This window comes from Molossus molossus, unplaced genomic scaffold (genome assembly GCF_014108415.1).
Source record: "Molossus molossus isolate mMolMol1 unplaced genomic scaffold, mMolMol1.p scaffold_m16_p_18, whole genome shotgun sequence".
In the NCBI taxonomy this organism is placed as follows: Eukaryota; Metazoa; Chordata; class Mammalia; order Chiroptera; family Molossidae; genus Molossus; species Molossus molossus.
Window position 1 is genome coordinate 29495034 of NW_023425353.1, and position 12742 is coordinate 29507775.

Sequence of the window (12742 nt, forward strand, 5' to 3'; positions counted from 1 at the left end):
GTTCTTGCCCAGCACTGAGCTGAGTGCCCTTGGGCAGCTGTTTAATCCTCTAAGCCTCCATTTCCTTACCAAGATGGGTAGCAACAGGACTTACCTCATACGTAGGTCCTGTGAAGATGAACTGAGACGTGTGCGCAGTGCTGAGTACTGAGCTGGCACACAGAGTAACTGTTCCTGAGCCTTAGCTCTCGCTCTGCTGGAACTTCAGTAATACATAGCAGCGAGCACTGCACACCAAGTTCGCATTAAGCGGATGGATTTCATTACTGGTAACAGTTGCCACAGTTCTGCTCTCTTGGGCCTGCTCGCTCACCCCAAACCCTGTCCCCCAAAGAGGGGTGGTTTGCCTTTATTGATGCTGGTGGTTAAAATGGGTTAGTGGTTAAAATGGGTTACATTTCTCGAAAGAAAATTCTTGATATCTCAGAATTGGGACCCAAAAATGAGCAGTACTTTACAATCTACATGTATGTTCATGTTATTTTGTAACCTGTGTTTTAAAGATAGAGAAGCAGAGGCGGATAGAACGGATAAAGCAGAAGCGGGCCCAGCTGCAAGAGCTCCTCCTGCAGGTAAAGATGCTGGGATGTGTTTCCTTACCTTCGCTACCTGCGTTCAGCTTCTCCACGTACCTGCTTTTAGAGTCAGTGTTTCCTGCTTTGGGTGCCTTTGAAGTAGTGTCTGGTGGGACCACAGAAGGGCGGCCTCCCACAACCCAGCCCATGCCATCCACAGGGTCTGCCTTTAAGCTGGTTCCGTCTCTCACCATCATCAGGGCCAGGGGCCAGAGCCCCACAGCCGCTCACCTGCCCCGTGTGTGACTTCTGTTCTACAACAGTTTACTTTTTTATTTATTTATTTATTTATTTATTTATTTATTTTTTTAATCCTCACCCGAGGACATTTTTTGTTCAGATAGAGCGGGAGGGAGAGAGAGGAAGAGAGAGAGAGAAACATCGATGTGAAGGGACACATCGAGTGGCTGCCACCCGCACGACCAACCAGGGCCGGGGACAAACTGCAACCGAGGTACGTGCCCTTAGCGGGAACCGAACCCGGGTCTCTCTGTACCGCAGGCCGACGCTCCAACCGCTGAGCCAAACCGGCCAGGGCTACAACAGTTTACTTTTGACACCTATCTTTACTCTGAACAGAAACTGTTTGGAGTGTGTGTGTGCGCACATGCGTGTGTGTTTTAGTCCTAATTTGGAATAACCAGATAAAAAGCTACTTAAATTTTAGGAATATGGAGTAAAAAATCAAATCCACTAGTAATACTTAACTATTTATAAGTAACAATAACATGCAGTGAGTGACTCAGTAAGCTTTTAAAAATATCACACCGCCCTGCCGGTGTGGCTCAGTGATTGAGCATCGACCCTCGCACCAAGAGGTCGCCAGTTCGATTCCCGGTCAGGGCACGTGCCCAGGTTGTGGGCCCCATCCCCAGTGGGGGCCATGCAGGAGGCAGCCAATCGATGTTCTCTCTCATCAGTGTTACTATCTCTCTCTCCCTCTCCCTTCCTCTCTCTAAAAATCAATAAAGAAAAAAATATATATCAAACCTTAAATGCAGTTCTGTTTAAAAGAAAATTAAATTTTATAGTGTAACAAGGCTCCTTATATTTATACTTTTTTGGATAGTTGCCTAGAGTTTGGATGATTTTTAAAAATATAATAGAGCCTTTATATAAAATTGTGTGAGGTAGCCCTGGCCGGTTTGGCTCAGCGGTTAGAGCGTTGGCCTGCGGTCTGGAGAGACCCGGGTTCGGTTCCCGCTAAGGGCACGTACCTCGGTTGCAGTTTGTCCCCGGCCCTGGTTGGGTTGTGCGGGTGGCAGCCACTCGATGTGTCCCTTTCACGTCGATGTTTCTCTCTCTCTCTCTCTCTCTCTCCCCCTCCCTCCCACTCTATCTGAACAAAAAATGGAAAAATGTCCTCCGGTGAGGATAAAAAAAAAAAAAAAAAAAAAAATTGTGCGAGGTAAAATCACAGGGTAGATGGACTTTTTTTTCCTACTGTTGGTGATTTTAAATTGGTGTAAAAATTCACTGTGAGCCATACAGTGGAGCTATTTTCAGTCCAGTAAAAAAAAAAAAAAACTTTGTTAAATGAGTCAGGAAATCTATGCCTTTGCTTTTATCCACAATTGTCTTTATTTGAAAACTTTCAACCAATCACAAAATCAACTTTGATTTGAAAACTCTATCTAGGTCATTTAATTCTTGGTATAATCTACTTTTCAGAAATAAAGATAGCAAGAAGTTACCAGGTTTTTCCCCTAAAATAGTCGCTTTGTTAAAATATGTTAAATATTGGTAAATATTTCAGATTCTGTGTTTCACTTTCTAGGTGCTTATATTTGGTTTTGGTTTTTCTTTCCCATTCGTGTGTAAGTCAGAGGGCAGGAGGACAGTGCGGCCCTTCCAGACATCCTGTCTGATCTGAGACGCCCAGGGCCAGGGCAGAGCGCAGCCGGTGGAGCAGGGCCTCTCTGCACGTGGGGAGCCCGGAGAAGGCGTCCACCCTGACCGGGCCCCTCTCCCATTCTGTATTCGGTGTCTGCTTTTCACACTGAATGAACTCTGGGGCACCCGCCTCTGGGGGAGGCATTTTGTGTGTTTTCATACGGGTTCTCCAAATAAGATTTTGTTTGAAGAGAGTATTCTGCAGCTTTAAAAAAGGCCTTGAGCCCTGGCTGGTTTGGCTCAGCAATTGAAGCATCAGCTTGTGGACCGAGGAGGCGCGGGTTCGATTCCGGTCAGGGGCAGGTACCTCAGTTATGGTTCGTCCCTGACCCTAGTCAGAGTCATGAGGGGGGCAACCAATCGATGTGTCTCTCTTACATTGATGTTTCTCATTTTCTCTGTCTTTCTCTCCCCCTCCCTCCCACTCTATCTGGAGATAAACAGAAAAAAAAAATCCTCAGATAAGGATTAAAAAAAAAATTAAAAAGGCCTTGAGCCCAGCCAGTGTCCATTCCCGGTCAGGGCACATGCCTGGGTTGCAGGCTTGATCCCCAGTAGGGGGCGTGCCAGAGGCAGCTGATTGATGTTTCTCTCCCTTCCTCTCTCTCTAAAAAAAAATCAATAAAAACATATTTTTTAAAAAAGGATGCATGTTACTGTGTCTTTAAAATAAAATAAAAATAAAAAGTACCTTGAAAGGTGACCATGTATTCCTGTTCCCACAGCTCCTCCCTATAGGGTCCTGCCCTCCTGTAGATCTGGCCTGCCAGCACATGTGTCTTAACTCCTGCATTGTCACTTTCTTCCCCTAGCTGCCTGCCTGTTTTGTCCCTGTCCCTGCAAGTTAGCTGCAGCATTTCCCTGTCCACTCATGGTCCCTAAACCCCGGGCTGCACCTTCCTCAGATTTCCTCAAAAGTGTCGTGGAACATCTTGGAGCTTGATTTTTGGCATATGTTATTTTAAAGATCTGTTTCTCGGTATACTTGTAATTATGTGTTTGTCAGAGAGAACGATGCTAGCCAAGATCGCCCCCATATGTGTGTTTTCTTAAGTTCTAAATTTTTTTTCCCCGTCTATGGTCTCTCAAACCAAATATTTATAGAAGATTTCAACCCAGGGCAACCTAGCTGTCAACATTTATAAAAGCAGGTCTCTCTATTGAAGTGAAACCCAGAGTATAACTGAAAACAACTACTTCTGCTCTTCTGTGTACACATAGCTTATTTCCTCCTGGTGTTTTGTTTTTCTTTTCTTCATCAAATAACACGGATGAAGTTGTCACAGAAAAGGAAATTAAACAAGCCGTCCCTGAACATTAATAATTTGCCATGGCTGAGCAAACTTAACTTTTTTAACAGTTAATGTCAGAACTCGCGGACCCCGCAGGGCATAGTAGGTGCTACTGACATGCCTCTTTCTCATTCTCAGAGCAGAGGGAGGTGGGATGCGGAGTGTCCCCCGGTCTAGATGCCTGCTTAGTCTGCGCGTGACCCCTCCGCCCTCACACCCTGTCCCGCCTCTGAAGTAGATGTTAATGGGCTGGAAAAGAACCCAAGGCTGAAAGAAATCCAAAGAAACAAATAAGGAAATCAGTCCAAAACAAATGGCAGGGGATTTTTCTTTTTACTATCAACATAACATATATGTGTTTTTACTGCTCTCCTTCCCCTGAAAAATCTTTGATGCTATTAAACATACGCAGTATTGGACAGTGAATCATAAACGTGTAAGAACTCGGACTTACCACTGTTAATGTTTCCCTCTGCTGTGGCCACAAGGGGCAAAGTAGGGGAGTATTTCCCAAGGTGCTTTTCTACCAGAAGGAAGAGGAGCGAGGCTGAGGTTTTTACACATGTAATTCTTTTTCTCAGTTTTACAGTTTCAGCATGCTTTCTTCAATATTAAATGAATTAAGCAGTAAATATAAAACAGCCTGTTCTTTGGCAGCGGAAGATAACGAAGTATGACTTAAGTAACATTTGATAATGGTGTTGTAGTGACAGTTTCTTCACTGTGATTTTTGGACACACGTTAGGGCTACAATAAATTGGTGTCCCTTCTGTTTTATTCATTTTAAATGAGTAAATGACCTGGCTGGTGTGGCTCACTGGTTGAGCATTGACCCATGCAGCAAGAGGTCGCTGGTTTGATTCCCGGCCAGGGCACATTCCCAGGTTTTGGGCCCAATCCCCTGTGGGGGACATACAGGAGGCAACTGATCGATGTTTCTCTCTCACATTGTTTTTTCTCTCTCTTTCCCTTACCTCTCCCTTTATTATTATTATTATTTTTTTTTATCCTGAGGACATTTTTTCATTTTTTGTTCAGATAGAATGGGAGGGAGAGAGAGGAAAGAGAGAGAGAGAGAGAGAAACATCGACGTGAAGGGACACATCGAGTGGCTGCCACCCGCCCGACCAACCAGGGCCGGGGACAAACTACAACTGAGGTACGTGCCCTTAGCGGGAACCGAACCCGGGTCTCTCTGGACCGCAGGCCGATGCTCTAACTGCTGAGCCAAACTGGCCAGAGCTCTTACTCTCTCTTTAAAAAAGAAATCAGCCCTAGCCTGTTTGGCTCAACGGTTAGAGCATCGGCCTGCAGAGCAGAGAGTCCCGGGTTCGGTTCCTGCTAAGAGCACGTACCTTAGTTGCAGTTTGTCCTCAGCCCTGGTTGGGAACCGGGGTCATGTGGGTGGTAACCACTCGATGTGTCTCTCTCACATCGATGTTTCTCTCTCTCTTCCTCCTGTTCTATCGGAAGATAAATGCAAAAATGTTCTCGGGTGAGGATAAAAAAAAAAAATTAAAAGGGTAAATGTTCATTTTTAGGGAGATAACACCCAGCCATTTTAAGATAATAATAATCTTAAACTTTAGTTAAGACCCAGAACCTGACATAAACAGTCCTGGGTTAAGATCGCTAGGACACGGAAAAGCTGACACCGGGCGAGAAGTGGAACCAGGGGCCGGCCCTGCGGGAGCGTCACACCGGCGCCGTGTCGGGGTGTCCCAGCCGTGGGATTCGGAGACACGTTTGCCCTATTACAAAGCGGGGCCACTTCTTTGACTTTTGAGTAAGGGTTTTAACCAAAAGTAGCAGCAGAATTTGCTCCAAAGATTCAGGCCCTGACATATCTTACCCCTGCTAAGCCTGTTTCCACGCCCTCGAAGTTCCGTGGGGGGTCCTGAGGGGCGAGCGAGGGCAGAGCGGGGGGCTCGGCGCCCGGCCACGGCCCCCAGCAGAGCAGCGCTGCCTTCGTCTGTCCTATAAAGTGGGTGTCTCGTAAGATTTCATGGGGAGAAAGGGTCCTGTGGCTTCGTGGAGTTTGCATGTCACCGCGCTAGACAGTCTGGACGACGTCCCGAGCCCTGAGCTCCCCGAGCTGCGCCGGCTGGGTGGACACGAGCTCACCGCGTGTCTCCGCCGCCGCGTCACTCGCGCTAAGAGCCGCAGGTGCCCCGCAGGTGCCGCTGGACCGCGGTGCAGGGTTCTGCTTCCGTGGCTGACGGAACCGTCGGCCCTGTTGTTTACATTAGGATGGTGTTAGGCACCATTTAAATGCATATTTTCCCCTTGAAATATATTATTGAGTTGGATCATTCTAATCTTTTTTTCTTAAATGTTTAATTCACCTGTAGGTGGAAGCCCTCTTTAAACTCCCTAATCTTAAACTAGATTTTCGATGTATTTATCTTAACTTATTTATTTTCAACTCACTTATCCACATTAAATGACTGTGTTCTTTTTTTTTTTATCGATCATCACAGCAAATCGCTTTCAAAAACCTGGTGCAGAGGAATCGGCAAAACGAACAGCAGAACCAGGGCCCCCCAGCTCTGAACTCCACCATTCAACTGCCATTTATAATCATCAACACAAGCAGGAAAACAGTCATAGACTGCAGCATCTCCAGCGACAAGTGAGTGCAGAACCAGGGGGAGATCCGGGGACCTTCTGTTAATGTAGTCCTCTCATTTGCCAAATAAAGGAGAAGTACTCCATTACGCCGTCCTCCAAGGCGGACTCGGTGGGCTGGGAAACACCGCATCAGACATAGAGTGCTGTCAGCTTCGGGGTGGCTCCGTCACTCCCGCGCCGGCCCTCAACCGCGTGCTGGCACTGTGTGCGGGTGACAGGCAAGGTGGCGCCTGGACCCAGCCAGGATGTGCATGTGTGCACATGCATGTGGACAGCTGTGGGCAAGTGACTGCAGCCAGGCGGGCCGTCAGTGAGGGTCTGGCACAGGAGGCTCGCTGGTGAGTCACCGTCATCGTTTATTGTGGGAGCATTTCAGATCAACATGTGGCGTTAAAGCTATGACTTCTTTGTTTTGCTATAGCATAGTTGAATGAGCTGTTTGTTGATGGCTGAATAGACATGAAAATGCTAGATGCATTCTCTGCTTTTTTTTTTTTTTAGTCTTATAACTGGAAGTTAATATTATTTTCCCACCTTCATCTATTTCGCCCACCTGCCCCGTTCCCCATCCCTGGCCACCACCAGTCTGTTCTCTGTATCTATGAGTTCAGTGTTTTTAGATTCCACATATAAGAGATCATTCAGTATTTGTCTTTCTCTGAATTATTTCACTTAGCATAATGCCCTCGAGATCCATTCATGTTGTCGCAAATGGCAGAGTCCCCCTCTCTTTTTTTTAATGGTTGAATGTTTCATTGTATATATACCACATTTTCTTTATCCATTCATTCATTGATAATGCAAAATTAATGTGTAATTTACTTTACCCTTATGAAAATAGTTTATGTCATTGGTCATCGGGCTTGCCCAGTATGGTGAGTTAGTTACAGGAGCAGGAGGCAGAGTGTGACAGACCCAAGTGTGGGTTGTGGCTCCTCCATTTAGCTGCTCCAAAGCTCTGTTTTCTGAAGAACAAATGGGGGTGATACCCACTTCTTCACCTTGTGGTGAGGATTAAATGAGAGAATTCCTATAAAGGGTTGGACTCAAAGCAAGCAATTTAAAAATGTTCAGTGCTGTTATAAAGGAGTAGCAGGAAACCTGGGAGTCATTGGCCTGAGGGCTTTACAGCTTCTATTCACCCCTGGCTGGGGTCCGGTAAGGTTTCCGTCCTTGGGTGGTGACTGCCTCATGTTCTTCCCTGGCCATCCCCTGCATGGAGAGAGGAGACTCTAAGAAGCTTGTTAGAAGTTTGTTATTCGTTGAGGTCCTAAAACCTGTCTTTCCGTTACTTTGGTGATGTAATCTTTCCCCATTAATTAGCCAGGTGGTTCTCTCACTATGAAGATTAAATTGACAGAACCGTCTGCTTCTTTTTTTTTTAATCCTCACCTGAGGACACTTCTTCATTTTTTTGTTCAGATAGAGCGGGAGGGAGAGAGAGGAAGAGAGAAAGAGAGAAACATCGATGTGAAAGGGACACATCGAGTGGCTGCCACCCGCACGACCAACCAGGGCAGGGGACAAACTGCAACCAAGGTACGTGCCCTTAGCGGGAACCAAACCCGGGACTCTCTGGACCGCAGGCCGACGCTCCAGCCGCTGAGCCAAACTGTCTAGGGCAGAACCCTCTGCTTTGAATGTACATCTGAAATAATCTCTGTGGCCAGCACCGGCTTCAATTTTTTTTTTAATTCTGAAAATGTATTAATGTACTTTATTCAGATTTATATACTTAATTATTTAAATATGGCATTTTGCTTTAAATTGCCGTTTTTGCCCTCATCTAAGATCTAGCATAGAAAGTTTTACCCTCACATGAATTTAATATAATTTTTTTTCCTTTCTATTTTAGAGAGAGAGGAAGGGAGGCAGAGAGGGAGAGAGCGAGAGAAAGAGAGAAATATCAATGAGAGAGAGAAATATAGATTGAAGGGATTGAACTTGCAACTTGGGCATGTGCCCTGTCTGGGAATCAAGCCCATGACCCTTCAGTGCACGGGAAAATGCTCCAACCAACTGAGCCACACCAGCCAGGGCTCAATAGAGAGAATTTTATGACGCTGTAAACCCACCTGTACTCTCTCCCTGTAATTCTGGGGCCTATGGGTAAAGGCGCCCCAGGGCTGAGCCTAGAAGTCAGAAGTGACTGTTTCTTTCTACATTCGCTTCTTTATCGAAAGCTTGGGCTGAACAGCCGGGCATCCTGATTTGATACTTTTCAGGAACATTTGGAAACGTGCTATGTTATTATATGTGACACTTTTTCTTAAGACGTGTTACCTAGTCCCTCAAGACAAGATTTGGGGATTGGTTAGTTTGTGAAAAGTTTTCCATTTACTGCTTATCTAAAGTATGCTGTAACTAACACTTGACTCGTGAAAATAATGAAGTAAGCATCCAAAATGTTTTTTCCTCAATCCTAATAGGCCAACTCATAGCAGGGTTATATTAAACTGGAAGGCTTTCTTAATATTTTATCTTTTGTGACAAAGTTGTAGCCAACTTTGAAAAGGATCGGATTTGGACTAGAATATCTGTCTCCAGTTTGCAGTAGCTTAATGAGAGCTAAAGTGTATGGACTCCTTTTGTCTGTCATAGGGAAGCTGTTTTAATTGGGAACGTGGTATATGTGAAATGTCATCTCCTGAATACAGCAAGATGGCCCTTATAAATGGCAACAGCTTCTCGCCCTGGAGCTGCACGTAGGACCTTGTTCTCCCGTGTAACACAGATACAGACTCTTCAGGTCTCCCAGCACTGGGCACCCATACCGACTTTGTTTCCTGATGCAGGTTTGAATATCTTTTCAATTTTGACAACACCTTTGAGATCCATGATGACATAGAAGTACTGAAGCGGATGGGAATGTCCTTTGGCCTAGAGTCAGGCAAATGCTCTCTGGAGGATCTGAAACTTGCTAAATCACTGGTGCCAAAGGCCTTAGAAGGTTATATCACAGGTATGTTAACTGATGCTTTCACATGTGGTTCTGATTGAATATTTTGAACCCGAAAGTGTTAAACCTTTCTCCTTTTCTCACAGAAATAGTTCAGGTCACTGTGTGCCCGCCCTTAGTTCTGAGCCCTACCACAGCCTTCAGTGCAGCCATGCTCTTGAATTTCCTGTTCATCACTTTGTTTGTTTGTTTGTTTGTTTGTTTGTTTTTTGTTTTGTTAAACCTCACCTGAGGATATTTTTTCTTTAATTTTTAGATAGAGTGGAAGGGAGAGAGAGAGAGAGAAACATCGATGTAAGAGAGAGACATCAATTGGTTGCTTCCCACGTGACCCTGACCAGGGCCAGGGATTAAACCTGCAACCCAGGTATGTGCCTCCTGACCGGGAGTCGATCCCAAGACCCTTCGGTGCACAGGCCTGGGATCTAACCACTGGGCAACGGCAACCGGGGCTCACTGGATTTTATTTGCATTTCCCTAGTGACTAATGATGTGAGCCATCTTTTCATGTGCTTATTTGCCATTTGTATATCTTTCTTGGAGAATGCCTACTCAGATCCTTTGCTTGTTTTTGTTTTTGTTTTTAATCCTCATCTGAGGATACTTTTCTATTTATCTTCAGATAGAGTGGGAGGGAGAAAGAAGGAAAGAAAGGGAGGGAGAGAGAGAAACATCACTGTGAGAGGGACACATCGACTGGTTTTCTTCCTCATGACCCTGACTAGGGCCTGGAACGAACCGCAACCGAGGTACATGCCCTTGACCGGAATCGAACCTGTGACTCATTGGTCCGAGGGCCAACACTCTACCACTGAGCCAAACTGGCCAGGGTCCTTTGCTTGTTTTAAAATTGGTTTCTTTATCTTTTTTATTATGAGTTATAAGAGTATACTGAGTATATTTGAAAACAGCATATTCCACATATTCTATAATTTAGATTTTTTCCACTATTCAGAAATCTTTATGATTGTCCTATATTCCGCACATAGGAGTTGGATGTAGAGACAGCGCCTCTGCCTCTGGTTTGGGCAGCTTCTTTCACTGTATTACTTCCTAGAATGTCACATCACTTTTTTTTGTTGTTGTATGTGCCCCTAGCGGGAACTGAACCTGGGACTCTCTGGTCCGCAGGCTGACGCTCAACCGCTGAGCCAAACTGGCCAGGGCTCACATCACTTTTTAAAGGCATTTTAGTAAGTTCTAATGTATATTAAATCAAATATAAACAAAGGAGTTTTTCTTTTGTTTTGTTTTATGGTTTTGGCCCTTTGGTCACAACACAAGTGTCTGTTGAATGAGATTTGGTGTCTATTGGATTTAGTTCTTAAATTGGTATCATCCACCACCTGCAAATGCGACCCCGTCTTCTTGCCCCTCGGCCAGTTTGGCCCCCACCAGCTCCCTGCTCCCTGCCCCAAGCGGGGCCTGCGGTGTTCCTGGCGTCCAGCCCTGCTGGAGTCCAGCCCGGTCTCACCCGGGAAATCACCACCCTTTGCTGCAGCCTGTTCTCATTGCCAGAGCTCCGGAGACTAGGCGGGCTCTGCGGTTTCTATCCCCTCGTGGCCTCATCGCAGGCAGCCTGGGTCAGACTGCTGAGCTCAGAAGAAACGTGTGCCTTCAGTGAGCAAAGGGACAGAGGGCTCTTGATGGCGAGAACCGTCGTGTGGTTTCTGTGGTCATGTGAAAGAAACTTAGGCTTTTCAAAGCCATTGTAAAGAGAAAATTTATTGTTTTATGCTCACAAACAAGAAAATAGCTGTGCTCTGACCAAGTTTCTGTAATACTGATTAATATTCAGCACAGGATTCCGGCTTTAATTTTATCGTGTATAGACTTGTTCTTTAATGTGTTTGAAGTCTGCTGTTCTTAGAATTGAAGTTCTCACAGCTGCCTTAGTTAGCCTGTGAAGAGCAAGGGTCACCGGGCCACTCTGACACGCGTGGAGACAGTCCCCTCTTCTCATAGGCCGCCTCTCTCTGGGTCCGACGGTACCAGTCCTGACACACAAGTTTTCTACTTTCTGCACAGTAATTATAAAACTATTTTTGATTAAATATAAAAGCTTGTTTTGGCAAATTACATTTTCTGAGTGTACATTCAATCTTATAATGTAATTCAAAGAATTTCTTTTTAGGAATGTATTTCTAATACATATATGTCACCTACTTTGTAAACTCACAATTGAGTTTACACAAATGTCATTCACTGACATTTAGATCTTACATGTTCTCATCGCTACCTTCTCTGAGCTAACATTCTGGATAAGGAGACAAGCAACAAACAAGTGAGATTACAATAAGAATTGATCAACATTCTGATAGAAATATTGTGTATGCACAGAAAATAAGATGAAAGGATATACCCAAAATATTTCATGCAGACTGAAACAGTAATGCCTGTCTCACTCTCCTTAAAAGCATGACTGCTATGACCTTTTAAAAAAAATATGTTTTTATTGAGTTTTTAGAGAGAGAGGAGGGGGGAGAGAGATAGAAACATTGATGTGAGAGAGAAACATTGATCGGCTGTCTCCTGCACGCCCCCCACTGGGGATCAAGCCTGCAACCTGGGCATGCACCCTGACAGGGAATCCAACCAGGACCTCTCAGTCCATGGGACGATGCTCAAGCCACTGAGCCCCACTGGCTGGGCTGCTTATGACCTTTTAAGATAGAGCTAGTTTGAGTTATAAGCAAAAGATACCAGGAGAAAGAATAGATCTTTGATGACTAATAGCACTGAGTTCACCAAGAGACACTTGAAAAGATGGTGCAGGGGGGTCAGGGGGGGAGGCAAAAATGTGTCTGTCTTTCGTACCTTTGATGTTTCTGATTCGATTTTCTCTTTACCCACTGCTGGCTATTGACCCACAGCTAGAGTCCGGAGTCTCTCGTGGTGAGGGCAGCAGGTGTGCAGGATGGTTCAGTGGTCGCTGTCCTCAGTGAGCTGCCCTCCGAGATCTTACTTAAGAAAAGAGGATGAGAGTCCGCAATCGGTTTAATTAGAATTCTTTCTTGCTGTCGTCTGCCTTCCTGTGTTTTTACCCCTGCTCTTATGTTTTAGACATTTATTTTCTCCAAGCTGAAGAAACCTGGGCTCTTCCCAGGGCAGGACTTGGGTGGCTGTGATTGAGAACAGGCTGACGTCCCTGTGTCTGCTTTCGTCCTTGGTGGCAGTAGCAGCCCCAGATCTGCAGAATCCGCATCTCCTGTTCTTGTTTTTCCCTGCAGATATCTCCACGGGACCTTCTTGGTTAAATCAGGGACTACTTTTGAACTCCACCCAATCAGTTTCAAATTTAGACCTGACCACCGGTGCCACCTTGTCCCAATCAAGGTACGTATTTTTTCAGGGTTAGAAAGGCCCCCCGGAGCCCTGCCCCTTTCCGGGGG

General features: G+C 45.4%; 1 protein-coding gene across 8 annotated transcripts in view; it reads left to right on the forward strand.

Moving 5' to 3' along the window:
* The window catches only part of TFDP2 (transcription factor Dp-2), a 143293-nt gene that overhangs the window by 124310 nt on the left and 6241 nt on the right, over nt 1-12742 (forward strand). For all 8 annotated transcript variants that reach the window (XM_036267602.1, XM_036267598.1, XM_036267596.1 and 5 more), the window contains 4 exons: nt 504-572; nt 6241-6392; nt 9187-9353; nt 12581-12686. In XM_036267602.1, coding sequence (XP_036123495.1) covers nt 504-572; nt 6241-6392; nt 9187-9353; nt 12581-12686 — 494 coding nt within the window. The remainder of the gene's footprint in view (nt 1-503; nt 573-6240; nt 6393-9186; nt 9354-12580; nt 12687-12742) is intronic.